The 13,861-nt window shown below is 41.2% G+C and overlaps 2 protein-coding genes across 2 annotated transcripts in view; both read right to left on the reverse strand.

Moving 5' to 3' along the window:
* The window catches only part of tspan9a (tetraspanin 9a), a 388,713-nt gene that overhangs the window by 106,594 nt on the left and 268,258 nt on the right, over positions 1 to 13,861 (reverse strand). The window lies entirely within an intron of this gene.
* LOC110175064 (60S ribosomal protein L32-like) lies at positions 8,826 to 9,308 on the reverse strand. Its single transcript, XM_020941182.2, has one exon. The coding sequence runs from the start codon at positions 9,248 to 9,250 to the stop codon at positions 8,843 to 8,845; it is 408 nt and encodes a 135-aa protein (XP_020796841.1). The 5' UTR covers positions 9,251 to 9,308; the 3' UTR covers positions 8,826 to 8,842.

The raw sequence follows: 13,861 nt of genomic DNA on the forward strand, positions 1-13,861 counted from the left end.
GTCACAGAAGTAATAATAGTAGCAGTACTAGTAGAAGTAGTAACAGTTTCTGTAGTAGTAGCAGTAGCAGTAATAGTAGGAGTAATAGCAGTAGTAGTAGTTATTATCTCTCTGCAGTTGCTTTTGCTTGAATATTTTAGTAATAATTTTCCAGAGAGACGGCTTTACGGCAACAGATGAATCCGTTGGAGTAGTAGTATTAGTAGTACTCGCAGCAGCAGTAGCAGTAGATATATCTGTGCATTTGCTGCCTTGAATATTTCAGTATTCATTTTCCAGACCCAGGGCTCCGCGGGCTTCTCCGAGCCTCACACGGATGATGTCTTCCAGGTTGGGAATAGCGGCCCCTCCTTCCTGTTTACATTAGAGTGTATTGTTGTTTGTATATTGTTTGTATATTGTTTGTATATTGTTTGTATATTGTTTGTATATTGTTTGTTTGCGCGCAGGTCGGGCACCACACACCGCTGACGGGCCTGAAGTGGTCCAGTGCAGCCGACGGGAGATTGGATAGAAGTACAGAAGTGGATAGTAGTAGTAGTAGTAGTAGTAGTAGTAGTAGTAGTAGTAGTAGTAGTAGTAGTAGTTAGCTGCAGCAAAACTTGAATTTTCCTCAGGATCAATAAAGTATCTCTCTCATCGCAGTAGTAGTAGTAGCAATAGTCATGGTAGTAGTAGTAATAGTAGTAGTAGTAGTAGTAGTAGTAGTAGTAGTAGTAGTAGTAGTAACAGTAGCAGTAGTAGTAGTAGTAGTAGTAGTAACAGTGGCAATAGTAGTAGTAGTAGTATTAAAAGTAGTAGCAATAGTAGTGGGACTAGTAGTAATAGTAGCAGTAGCAGAAGTAGTAGTAGTAGTGGTAGCAGTAGTACTAATAGTAGTAGCAGTAGTAGTAGCAGCAGCAGAAGCAGTAGTAGAAGTAGTAGTAGGAGGCCTAGTAGTGGTAGTAGCAGTAATAGTAGTAGTAGTAGGAGGAGGAGGAGTGGCAGTAGTAGCAGTAGTAGTAGTATTAGTCATCGCAGTAATATCAGTAGTAGTAATAGTAGCAGCAGGAGCAGCAATAGTAGAAGTAGGAGGCCTAGTAGTGGTAGTCGTAGTAGTAGTAGTAGTAGTAGTAGTAGTAGTAGTAGTAGTAGTAATAGTGGTAGTAATAGCTGCAGAAAAACTTGAATTTCCCTCGGGATCAATATATTATTTCTCTCTCGCAGTAGTAGTAGTAGTAGTAGTAGTAGTAGTAGTAGTAGTAGTAGTAGTAGTAGTAGTAGTAGTAGCAGTCACAGAAGTAATAATAGTAGCAGCTAGTACTAGTAGAAGTAGTAACAGTTTCTGTAGTAGTAGCAGTAGCAGTAATAGTAGCAGTAATAGTAGTAGTAGTTATTATCTCTCTGCAGTTGCGTTTGCTTGAATATTTTAGTAATAATTTTCCAGAGAGACGGCTTTACGGCTTTATCCGAGATTCCCAACAGATGAATCCGTTGGAGTAGTAGTATTAGTAGTACTCGCAGCAGCAGTAGCAGTAGATATATCTGTGCATTTGCTGCCTTGAATATTTCAGTATTCATTTTCCAGACCCAGGGCTCCGCGGGCTTCTCCGAGCCTCACACGGATGATGTCTTCCAGGTTGGGAATAGCGGCCCCTCCTTCCTGTTTACATTAGAGTGTATTGTTTGTATATCGTTTGTATATTGTTTGTTTGCGCGCAGGTCGGGCACCACACACCGCTGACGGGCCTGAAGTGGTCCGGTGCAGCCGACGGGAGGTTGGATAGAAAGTGGTGGAATAGTGTGCGCGGGAGAGACGCAGAGGAGATCTGGCAGCGTGATGATTTGCAAGAGGGCTGTTCCCATATTTTATCTCATTTGGGGTTTTTTTTTATTCATGCCTGGACCGCCCTGGGTATTTCATTCCATTAGGTGCAGGCAAAAATGTCAGCAGATGCCATATTTCAGCGGTGTGGTTTAATGCTTGTGTCTGTGATAGATGGAAGTGCAGAGGAGGGTAGGGGACCTCTTTTTAATTAATCACAGGCTTCAAGGAAACGTCGGGCACATGTAATTTTGATGTCGTTTGAAAAGGCTCATTGGATTAAAATACCGAAATGTGAAATAGTGGACACTTAACCACCCTGTGATTTTTTTATTTAATGCCGAAGACTTTTTAAATACTCTTTCAGCTTTCTCTCGATGAAGCTTCAGGCTGAGAAAGGTTTTAAATTACGCAGAATTGACTCTTATGAGATTTAAGGCCTGTTGTAATCAGGGGTGTAGTGGGCGTGGTGTGCGGGGGAATGGCATCCACCCGCTTCTCCCGATGAGAGATTAAAAAAAACAAAACAAAAAACTATAAAATAGCTAAAACTTAAATGTCAAACCGGAGCTACTGGCAATGGTGAAAACAACCTGCACAGGCTCATGATACCTGCAGTACTGTCCTATAGTCACCTGAAACATGAGGGACCAGGACCAAACTGGGACTAAAACAGGGCTAAACCAGGACTAAGCCAGAACTGAACCAGGACTGAGTCTCAGGTGAGCTCCGCGCCCCACGGGGCTAAGTGCAGCCGTCGCCCGATTGCACTTTACTGACACCATACTCCACAGACTCGGGGTTCTCTCTCTCTCGCTCTTAAGTCCAGCATTATTCCTGGTTTTGACCTGGTTTAGATCTAGTTTAGTCCTGGTTTAGTCCTGGTGTAAGTCCTGGTTCAGTCCTTGTTCAGTTCTGGTTTAGTCCTGGTTCAGTTCTGGTTTAGACCTGGTTTAGGCAGAGTTTAGTCCCGGTTTAGCCTCGGTTTAGACCTGGTTTAGTCCTGGTGTAGACCTGGTTTAGACCTGGTTTAGACCTGGTTCAGTCCTGGTTCAGTCCTTTTTCAGTCCTGGCTTAGTTCTCCTGGTTTAGTCCTGTTTTAGTCTTTATTCAATCCTGGTTCTGTCCTGGTTCAGTCCTTGGTCAGTCCTGGTTTAGTCCTGGTTTAGACCTGTTTTAGTCATGGTTGAGTCCTGGTTCAGCCCTTAGTCAGTCCTGGTTTAGTCCTGTTTCAGCGCTGGTTTAATCCTGGTTCAGTCCTGGTTTAGTGTTGGTTTAGTTCTGGTTCAGTCCTGGTTCAGCTCTGATTTAATCCTAGTTTAGTCCTGGTTTAGTCCTGGTGTAAGTCCTGGTTCAGTCCTTGTTCAGTTCTGGTTTAGTCGTGGTTCAGTCCTGGTTTAGTCCTGGTTTAGTTCTGGTTTAGACCTGGTTTAGGCAGAGTTTAGTCCCGGTTTAGCCTCGGTTTAGACCTGGTTTAGTCCTGGTGTAGACCTGGTTTAGACCTGGTTCAGTCCTGGTTCAGTCCTTTTTCAGTCCTGGCTTAGTTCTCCTGGTTTAGTCCTGTTTTAGTCGTTATTCAATCCTGGTTCTGTCCTGGTTCAGTCCTTGGTCAGTCCTGGTTTAGTCCTGGTTTAGACCTGTTTTAGTCATGGTTGAGTCCTGGTTCAGCCCTTAGTCAGTCCTGGTTTAGTCCTGTTTCAGCGCTGGTTTAATCCTGGTTCAGTCCTGGTTTAGTGTTGGTTTAGTTCTGGTTCAGTCCTGGTTCAGCTCTGATTTAGTCGTGGTTCAGTCCTGGTTTAATCCTGGTTTAGTCTGGTTTAGAACCTGGTTTAGGCAGAGTTTAGTCCCGGTTTAGCCTCGGTTTAGACCTGGTTTAGTCCTGGTGTAGACCTGGTTTAGACCTGGTTCAGTCCTGGTTCAGTCCTTTTTCAGTCCTGGCTTAGTTCTCCTGGTTTAGTCCTGTTTTAGTCGTTATTCAGTCCTGGTTCAGTCCTGGTTCAGTCCTTGGTCAGTCCTGGTTTAGTCCTGGTTTAGACCTGTTTTAGTCATGGTTGAGTCCTGGTTCAGCCCTTAGTCAGTCCTGGTTTAGTCCTGTTTCAGCGCTGGTTTAATCCTGGTTCAGTCCTGGTTTAGTGTTGGTTTAGTTCTGGTTCAGTCCTGGTTCAGCTCTGATTTAATCCTAGTTTAGTCCTGGTTTAGTTCTGGTTCAGTTCTGGTTCAGGTCTGATTTAATCCTGGTTTAATCCTGGTTTAGTTCTGGTTCAGCTCTGGCTTAGTCCTGGTTTAGTCCTAGTTCAGATCTGGTTTAATCCTGGTTTAGTTCTGGTTCAGTCCTGGTTCAGCTCTGATTTAATCCTAGTTTAGTCCTGGTTTAGTTCTGGTTTAGTTCTGGTTCAGCTCTGGCTTAGTCCTAGTTTAGTTCTGGTTCAGTCCTGGTTTAGTTCTGGTTCAGCTCTAGTTTAATCCTGGTTCAGTCCTGGTTTTGTCCTGGTTCCCTCATGTCGCAGGTCCCTATAAAACGACGCAAACATCACTGGTACAGAGGAAAACAAACATCATCGCTGAATTAAAGACACAATCAAAATACAGAAACATGCCCACGGGACGATAAACCGGGACGAGGGGGCTGTTTTTACTCTCACACATCCGGAATACTGTCCTGAGGAAGTCGGACTGCAGATGGCGCCGTCGTCCCGCCTCCACCGGTAGAAAAACAGCGCCAAAATCTATATAAATCAACTGTTAAATGAACCAAAACACAACTCCAGGTCAGTTTTTGACGAGGAAACAACAATATAACACGCTGTAATCCAAAAAATATCCTCGTTTAGGCCTTTTTTAAAAAATCCGTAATGTACAATAATCCGATCTTTACATTATTTTCTAAACAGTGACCTTTTGTTGTGTTAACTATAGGGCTCGGCGGCAGAGTGACAAGAGGAATTAGCGTAGTGCTCCCCGCAGATACAGCTCCAAATCCACAACAGACGCTTTCAAAGTTTCGTTTTAGTGTTCATTTGGATGTGCTGCCAGTAATGACTTTGTGTTTGCTCAGGGTTTAATATAATCAGCTCAAACTTACGAACAGCACGGCCCCAGTCCAAGTTCGGCTCTAATCTTTCACAGTAGCAGGGGCGTTTTGGAGACTTAATTGGTACAAATTCGCTTGTTTTTTCCAGCATTTGACTGTTGCTGTGTAATCTCCGGCCCGATATGTGGTTATTTTTTGGTTAACTGAAACTTTTTCAGTAGTTTAAAAGGTGCATTGTGTAACTAACTATTTTAGAATTTTTTATTTATTAGCTTATTTCATTCATAATCTATAAAAGACATTAACAGTGCCTTAATACTAATAAAGGAGCTAAAAGAAGAGTAATCTAATGTTTTCTGCCCACTTTTCTCTTTTTCAGACAACACATTAACACTGATATTTACTTTAAAATATTTCAGATCAATAAATTTCATTTCAATCACAAAATAAGCAACTGCAAACAGAAATCGTCACTTTTATGTGCATCAACTTAGTTTTTGTTTTCATATATACTGTACATGTTGCACTGGATTTTATGTGTTTTTAATTTTTTCATTTGCTTGTTTCTATGGATATGTCCTTGCTCTGCCTGGAATATTCCACAGTACGGCATTAAACAGCTCTACAGGTAGATTTACAGCTGAGCAGGGTCGGCTCTCCACAGATCTGACCTGTGACGTGGTCAGTGTTGGGAGTAATGTATTATAAAAGTAATGTATTACAGTAATGCGTGGATTTTTGCTGTAACGCAGTAATGTTCGGCATTACAGGGGGAAAATTTTAATATTTTACTCGGTACAAATGTGAGTAACGCGCGTTACAATGCTTTTTTAACCTGGATTGAAGTGGTGGGTTTTTCTTCATAGAAATTCGCTAAAATCACCATGAAATCAGCAGTGGTGAAATGCGGCCGGATAGAACTTCAGTTAACCGCGGGCGAAAGGACCAAGCCAGAACTCTACGCTGTTTAGACCTGGTTTAGACCTGGTTTACAGTCGTCCCTCGCTCTAACGCGGTTCACTTTTCGCGGTCTCGCTGTTTCGCTGTTTTTTTGTTTGTTTGCTTGTTTTTTGTTTTGTTTTGTGCAATTTTGCATGCCTTTTGTTTTTAGTGTATGAACACGTATTGCGTTCCTCCCGCTGTGTCCTGATTGGCTGAGGGACTCCTGTCTCCTGAACAGTACAGTACAGAATGTGTTCAGCTGCCAAATTTAAATAAATATTCAATCTGTATCAGTGTGCTTCTGAAGTGCTGTATGTCTGCAAGTTTTCTCTCTGACAAAATCCAAAACGTCGACGAAACGTTCGGCACTGACAAAGTCTCCTGCACTCACACCCAAAAGACAGAGGACGATGCAAACCATCGCACAAAAAGTTGGACTTCTGGACACGATGAAGGAAGGTAGAAGTTACGCGCTGTAGCAGAATCTTGCACCGGGTCTTGTACCCGCAAATAGTTGCTGAAATCAGGACCGTGAGCAGCAGAGTCCATAAAGCGCGATTGGGCAACAGCCGCTCTTACCTCCATGAGGTGCGGCGCAAAGCCGGTCCTTTCTCCTGCGTCACCTTCGAGCCCATCCTGACAGTGAGTCCTGTTTTAGTCCTAGTTCAGTTCTGGTTTAGTTCTCCTCTTCAGTCCTGGAATCAGTCTGAGGTTAGTCCTGTTATAGTCCTGGTTTAGTCCTGGTTTAGACTTTGTTTAGTCCTGGTTCAGTCCATATACGGCTCAAAAGTTCAGCTTTTTCGCAGTTATTTTGGTGAGAGTAACTTAAAGTAATGCAATAGTAATGTAATGCCTTACATTTTAAATGCAGTAATATTGTAATGTAATGAATTACTTTGAAATGACAGTAATAAGTAATAAATAACACATTACAGTTTTAAAGTAACTTGCCCAACAGTGGACGTGGTCTGGTTTGGTCTGAAGATAGAAAGGTTTAATGCCACACTGTGAAACACTCTAGACAAAACAATAACTTCTTCATGGAGAAAAGCGTTTGTTAAAAGCTGATTTTTGTTGTGAAATATTCAGTTTTTGGGTCAATAATCGAAATGATCTGGTTTGACATTTGTGCATTCACCTTTTAGATATTTCACGGTAAAGTACAATGTAATCAATAGGAAAAAAAAAAGTCACACAATGCATCTTTAAGAAAACTGCAATATCAGACATGTCAAACTCAGGCCCAGGGACCAAATTTAGCCCACGATATAATGATATTTGAGATCATATCAAATATGTATTAGAGCTGCCCGCTGGCTACAGATAGACTATAGACTATTATTTATTTAAAATTTAATTATTATTTTATATTCTGCTTATTCTGGATTCAATGTTTAAGCAAAACTTTTATTAAACATTTATTTTAATAAGAAAAGTTTTAACATTATATATCTTGAAAGAAGAGAAAACATGCAGATGTTGTTGAATTTTTTTCAGTAAATATTTAATTTGGCCCACGACTTAGTCCCAGTTTTTAATTTTGGCCTCTGTGAATTTGAGTTTGACACCCCAGTTTTAAAATGTTTCAAATCAATACATTTGATTTCAATCACAAATATTAACCAATTGCAAACAGAAATCTTCACTTTTATGCGCATTAACTTTTTCATACATACATATTACACTGGATTTTATGTATTTTGCTTGTATATTCGCTTGCTTGTTTCTGTGGATATGTCCTTGATCTGCCTGGAATGTTCCACAGTGTGACATTAAACAGCTCTACAAGTGGTTTTATAGCTCAAAATACCTAGAAAAACAGACATTCTGACTGTGAGCGGGGTTGCTTCTCCACAGATCTGACCTGTAACTCCGTCTGGTTTGGTCTCCATGAAGACATTTTTAATACCATACTGTGAAACATTCCAGAAGTTACACAATGCACCTTTAAAATGCTGATTTTTGTTGTGAAAAATTGTGTTCTTGGGTCTAGTTAAGAATCGAAATGATCTGGTTCGACATTTGTGCATTCACCTTTTGGATATTTCACGGTAAAGTATAATGTAATCAATAGGAAAAAAATAAATAAAAAAATGGCACCAGAAAAGTAACACAATGCACCTTTAGGACAACTACTACATGGTTTAAATTGCTCTGTATCTCTGAATGAATCGAAGATATACACTACACGCTTACACATCTTACTATGTCGTTCATTTGAGCTTCTCTGTACTGTAGTTTCGTTTATTTAAAGCAAGCCAAACATAGCACTGTGAGTAGTCCTTGATGTAGTGAAACCACGTGTGAACAAATCAGCAAATCTACAGTAGCGTATCATTTATTTAACAGCTGCAGCGTCAGGACTGTTTACACGGGTTTACGCTTTATATATGGGCTGAAATCTCACAAAATCTGCAGAAAAAAAAGGTCCCAGTCTGACACACACACTAACCGTCACATTACTTTAAAGGGCCGGTATTACGCCGTTTTCTGATCAGTGTTGTGTTTTGGTTCATTTGAACATGTTTAACACACAAACCCTGCGTATTTAGGCTGAGTTTTTTCTCTCAGACTAACACTCTGAAAACTTTTTTGCAAGGTCATTCGCATTTCCAATTAAATGCGACCTGTATGTGATCTCCAGTGTGAAATTTAAATGCCCCAAAAGTGTCCCGCTCCTGACCTTGCATCATTAGGATTCGTTCGCTTGACGGTAGGCTGGTACTTTTTTTTATTTAACCAATCGCTGCTATTTGGTCGTGACAAATGTAATGCTCCAAATCCCGTAGGAAGAAGGACAGTAACGTCTTTTCCCCTTGCGACCTGGCCGTTCAGACTGAAGTCGCATGTCAAAAGATCGGATATGAATCGGTTTAAGGAGCACTTATCCAAGTGGCCTGGGTCACATTCATCCCACCTACAAGTCACAAATGTACACAAATGTTCTTCTCGTCAGACGAAAATTGAGTCTGAACTCCATGTCAGTGAAGCAGCGAAGCACATCTCAATCCTAGAACTCTTTTTTTTTTTTTTTCATTTTTATATATGTATTGTAAATAATCAGTTTATTCGTTCTCCTCACTCCTGAGTCTGGCATTGGGGTTGGTGATCTTGATGGCCAGCTGAGCAGCTCTTTCAACGATCAGCTTCCTGTTTTTGGAGGAAACGCTGTGCGCGATCTCAGCGCAGTGAGTCTTGTTGCTCATCATAAGTACTTCAAGCTCCTTGATGTTGTGGACCAGGAATTTCTTGAAACCAGTTGGCAGCATGTACTTTGTCTTCTTGTTGCTACCATAACCAATGTTAGGCATCAACATCTGCCCCTTGAACCGCCTGCGCACCCTGTTGTCAATACCTCTGGGCTTGCGCCAATTTTTCGCAATCTTGACATATCGGTCAGACTGGTGACGAATAAACTTCTTTGTCCTCTTCTTGACAATCTTGGGTTTGGTGAGGGGCCTGAGGGCTGCCATGGTGACGGCCGATGTAAATCCAAAAAGGACCTCAACGACGGAGGAAGGGAAGAAAAGGACTTCCGGAGTGAACCTAGGAGCTCTTGGCTGCGACTCTGCACCCACACGTTCCTTTCTACGGACGTTGATGCCACTGCCCCACAAAACGTCATGGTCCAAAACCTCGTCCTTCTCCCTTTCAATTTTTCTCACCTAGTACCTCCACTCAATTTCATTCCTCTCCAGCGACTAGGTCAGGAATCAGAATACACGAGACATTTTTCAGAAGTTGTAGACCGCGCACCGGCCAATCAGAGAAGAGCTGTGAAGCCATGACGTCAAACTCAAGCGTCTGTCTGCGTCCATTCTGTGGAACAGCACAACAGTAAACAAAGCGTCGAGATGGATGTAGACGAAGAAAGACATTCTGTGTTCGCAACGATTCCCGAGATTGAGGATTTAAAGCCGGAACAAAGAGAATGTTTGGTGAATTTTATCAAGGGGAAAGACGTTATTGTCCTTCTTCATACGAGGTTTTGACGCATTACATACATCATGACCAAATAGCAGCGATTGGTTAAAGTACCCGCCTACCGTCGAGCAAACGAATCCTAATGATGCGAGGTCAGATGTGGGACACTTTTGGGGCGTTTAAAGTTCACACCGGAGATCACATACAAGTCGCATTTAATTGGAAATGTGAATGATTTTGCCTCTTCACTGACATGGAGTTCATACACAATTTCCGTATGACGAGAAGAACGTTTGTGTACATTTGTGACATGTAGGTGGGATGAATGCGACTTGGCCGTTCAGACTGAAGTCGCATGTCAAAAGATTGGATATGTATCAGTTTTAAGAGCACATATCCAAGTGGCCTGGGTCAAATTTGAAAAAAAATCTGATCTGTGTCATTCAGACTGTCATTAAAAGATCAGATACAGGTCACATAGGGGCAAAAAAATCTGATTTGGGTCACTTCAGGCTGCACTCTAAATGTAGCCTCTGTTCAACCTCGTGATGTCCTGTCACTTTCGTTAGAAGTATTTGGTTAACTTCAGCCCTGGAGTTGCCAATCTCTACTGAACTAAAAGTAAAAGGAGCTGTTAACTTGAAATCTACTACCGCTTCGTGACATCACAAGGTAGAACAGACCGTTTTGAGCTTTGAAGATATAGACAAGCTAATAATAAAAGATGACTCAAACATGTGTAAATGAAACAAAACACAACTCCAGGTCTGTTTTTGGTGAGATAACAATATTATAACATGGCTCAAAGCTCACAAGAGTCCATTTTGTGTAATGTAGGACCTCACATTTGAATTCAACGGCGTAGCAACAAATTAACTGTGAATACATAAAGCCTAATACTGCGTGGTCACACTGACAGACCAGATTAACCATGAAATTAAATCAGAAGACGTAGAGGGTTCACACTGCTGGTTATCTACATGTGTATTATTCAACAGTGATGAGGAGAATACTTCAAAAATGTGTTCAGTTACAAAATACCGAATACCTGCTTTAACATGGTCCAATCAGAGTACTGTGTTCTGAAAACTCTTGAATACTTTACACCAAGTTGCGTTTAATTATAGTGTAAAAGACGGAACATAAGATTAAAAACAGCTTTATAATTGTTTCACTGTTTGTTCTTCTTTCTGTCACTAATTAAAGAAGCAAAAAATACACATACACACACCATAAGAGCAGTGTTTTCCATTTTTCTCACTGATTTCGTGCAGATTGAAGCCATAATTGTGTGATCAACAACCACTTAAGTAAAAGTACAAATATAGAGGCAGTGGTAAATGGTAAATGTTCACATTTTTATACAGAGCTTTTCCATCTTCGAGGCACTCAAAGCGCTTTACAACAAGGAACCACTCACACATTCATCCACCAGAGTACGCAGACAATGGGGGCGAAGTGTGTTAAGTGTCTTGTCCAAGGACACAACAACAGTATTCATCTGTGGGAGCTGGAATCGCACCGCCAACCTGTGGGGTCAGTGGATCTGAACGCTCAACCAATGATGGGATTTGAACTGCCAACCTTCTGATCAATGGAGAAACGTTCAACCAACTGAGCTACTACTATCGCCCCGCAAAATATTATAATATTAGTAAAAGTAAAAGTATTGCATGAAAAAACCTACTTAAGTAAAAGTGTTTAAGTAGTACAAGTAAAAGTATTTCACACAGATTTTGATTAAGTGTTGTTAATTTGTTTAAGTGTTAAAAATAGTGATATTTATTTAAACAATATACAGATGTTTGGTTACATATATATTCTCAATTATTCTTTTGAATGTTGTGTATTTATTTTTGTTGTTTGCTGAAAATCAATAGCCTCATTTATCAGCCGGTTTCATTTAGTGGAAACCGTCTGACCTCGCAGAATTAAGATTCGTTCGCTCAGCGGTTGGCGGGTACTTTTTTTATTTAACCAATGGCTGCTATTTGGTCTGTAATGCGTCAGAACGCTCAGTGGTGTCCGAGTAATTTCCGGCACAACAGCAAACAAAGCAGAGAGTGAACATGTCTGTCAATGATCATTGTCGTTTCTGTGAGATGAACTTGCGAACTAAAGATGCAATGAAAAAAGCAAAGTTTGTATTTGACAAGGGAAGTCCAAAGGAGGATAGCGTACGCAGTCTGCTTTTGCAACTCGGGTTGGTTCAGCTCTTCCCTGATTGGACGGTGTGCGATCTACAACTTCTGGAGTTCTTGCAAACCATCTGGTGTATTCTGATTCCTGACCTAGTCCCTGGAGAGAACAACTCAAAACCTTCAGTCCGGACGTTACCACAAACATGGTATGTCAAATGTATGAAGTCAAAGTAAAAGTACCCACTGTAAAATGTACTTAAAGGTTGTATGGAGGATTTTTTTTTTTGTTTCAAATTAAAATACCATTACAGAGACGCAGCAGCCTTGTAATTAGGATGACCAAAACAAAAAAAAAGAACGAAAATCTATCAACTGTGGACGTAGTGAGGCCAGATAAACATCACCCAATAGAAAACGAGGCTCCCTCATTTTCTATTGGCTGTTAGGTCGTCACTCAAACTCCCTAGTGTAACTGACTCAGCGGCGCGTGGGAATTACGTGGTTTACGCGGCGGTTCTTAGAGGCTTTTTCGAACTGTCGCTTCCTGGCATTTCGCACAAAGTTTGTCGCGACGGCGGACGAGAATCCGCGACCGGTTCGCCGTAAAAGAAAGTCCGTTTTTGAGGTCGCTGAAAGAAGAAGAGAAGGGGAAAAGGAGCAAAGACAAACTGAGGTGATTCTTGGAGAGATTCCTTCCAGCGATGGCGCGACCGAAGCGGACGAAGGGTCTAAAAACTGACGCGTTGGTCACTGATTTACTTCCAGACAGGAAACTTCAACAGTAATTCTGAACGCGCACAAGGACTGTCGCTGTATTTCTCTTCCCTTAAAAAAATCCTCTATACAACCTTTAAGTAAAATACAGACGCCTAAAAATGTTACTATGCATTGTGCAGCTTTTCTGCTCAATTGCTTTTCTCTATGGAGATGTTTTCGCTTTGTCTGGAATGTCTCACAATATGGCTTTAAACCTTTCTATCTTCATGGAGACCGAACATAGACGAAGTTACAGGTCAGATCTGTGGAGAGGCGACCCCGCTCACAGTCAGAATGTTGTTTTTCTAGGTATTTTTGAGCCATAAAACCACCTGTAACTGAATAAATGTAAAGTAGTATCGCTGTTTAATGTCATATTGTGGAACATTTCAGTCAGCGCAATGACATCTCCGTAGAAACAAGCAGGTGACGGACCCCCAACCAAAAAGTACAGTAGTTGTACTCCATTACCTTCCACCATTTTCTCAGTACTTACATGTATTACTGTGATATTAAAGGAGTATACGTCTTCTCAGTGCATTCCAGTTACTTCTAAACACTGCGTATAGGGGGGTACTGTACATTGAATCCCTTGTCAGCATACGTGAACACAACTCTATAGGTAGAAGAGTGCGAGAGAAGCGCATTGCAGTTCCAATCATGTGTTGTTTGAATAATTCAGAGGAGCCGTATTCACTGGGAGGCACCCGTGGGTCCCCAGCCTGATTGAAAACTGTGAAAAAAACAACAACAACAACAAAAAAGACGCCAGTTGTGGAAAGTTGAGTGAGGAGCTTTCATCGCGCTGCCTATTAATTTGTCTAACAGCAGATATAAATTGTGTGTGATGGTAAAACTAAGCTTGAATGAAAAATGAGAGGTTGTAATAGAGGGACTGTGAGCGCGGTGGCCATTCACTGGTAAGAAAAGGTCAGCAAAGAGTTTTATTAATGGCTTCAAGTTTACCGATCGATACATCTCAAGATTACGCTGAAGTTCTATTTCATATTGTGCAACATGGACAAAGCCATAAGCAGATATTAAAATGATACGATTCCGTTTTCAATATGTATTTTCACGGGACGGGACAAAATCTAGTGCCGCAAGATCTCACCAGACAAAATTGCCACAAGATTGAGATTTTTTCCCATGTTTTTAAGTTTGGATTGGATAAAAATTGAAGCACTGGTGAGATTTTTTGAGAAGATGTACTCACAAAAAGCAGAGCCACCGCGAAAATATCAATCAAAAATGGTGAGAGTG

Source organism: Boleophthalmus pectinirostris, unplaced genomic scaffold, assembly GCF_026225935.1.
Source record: "Boleophthalmus pectinirostris isolate CB_2022bp ecotype Guang Dong unplaced genomic scaffold, ASM2622593v1 HiC_scaffold_2, whole genome shotgun sequence".
NCBI lineage: Eukaryota > Metazoa > Chordata > Actinopteri > Gobiiformes > Gobiidae > Boleophthalmus > Boleophthalmus pectinirostris.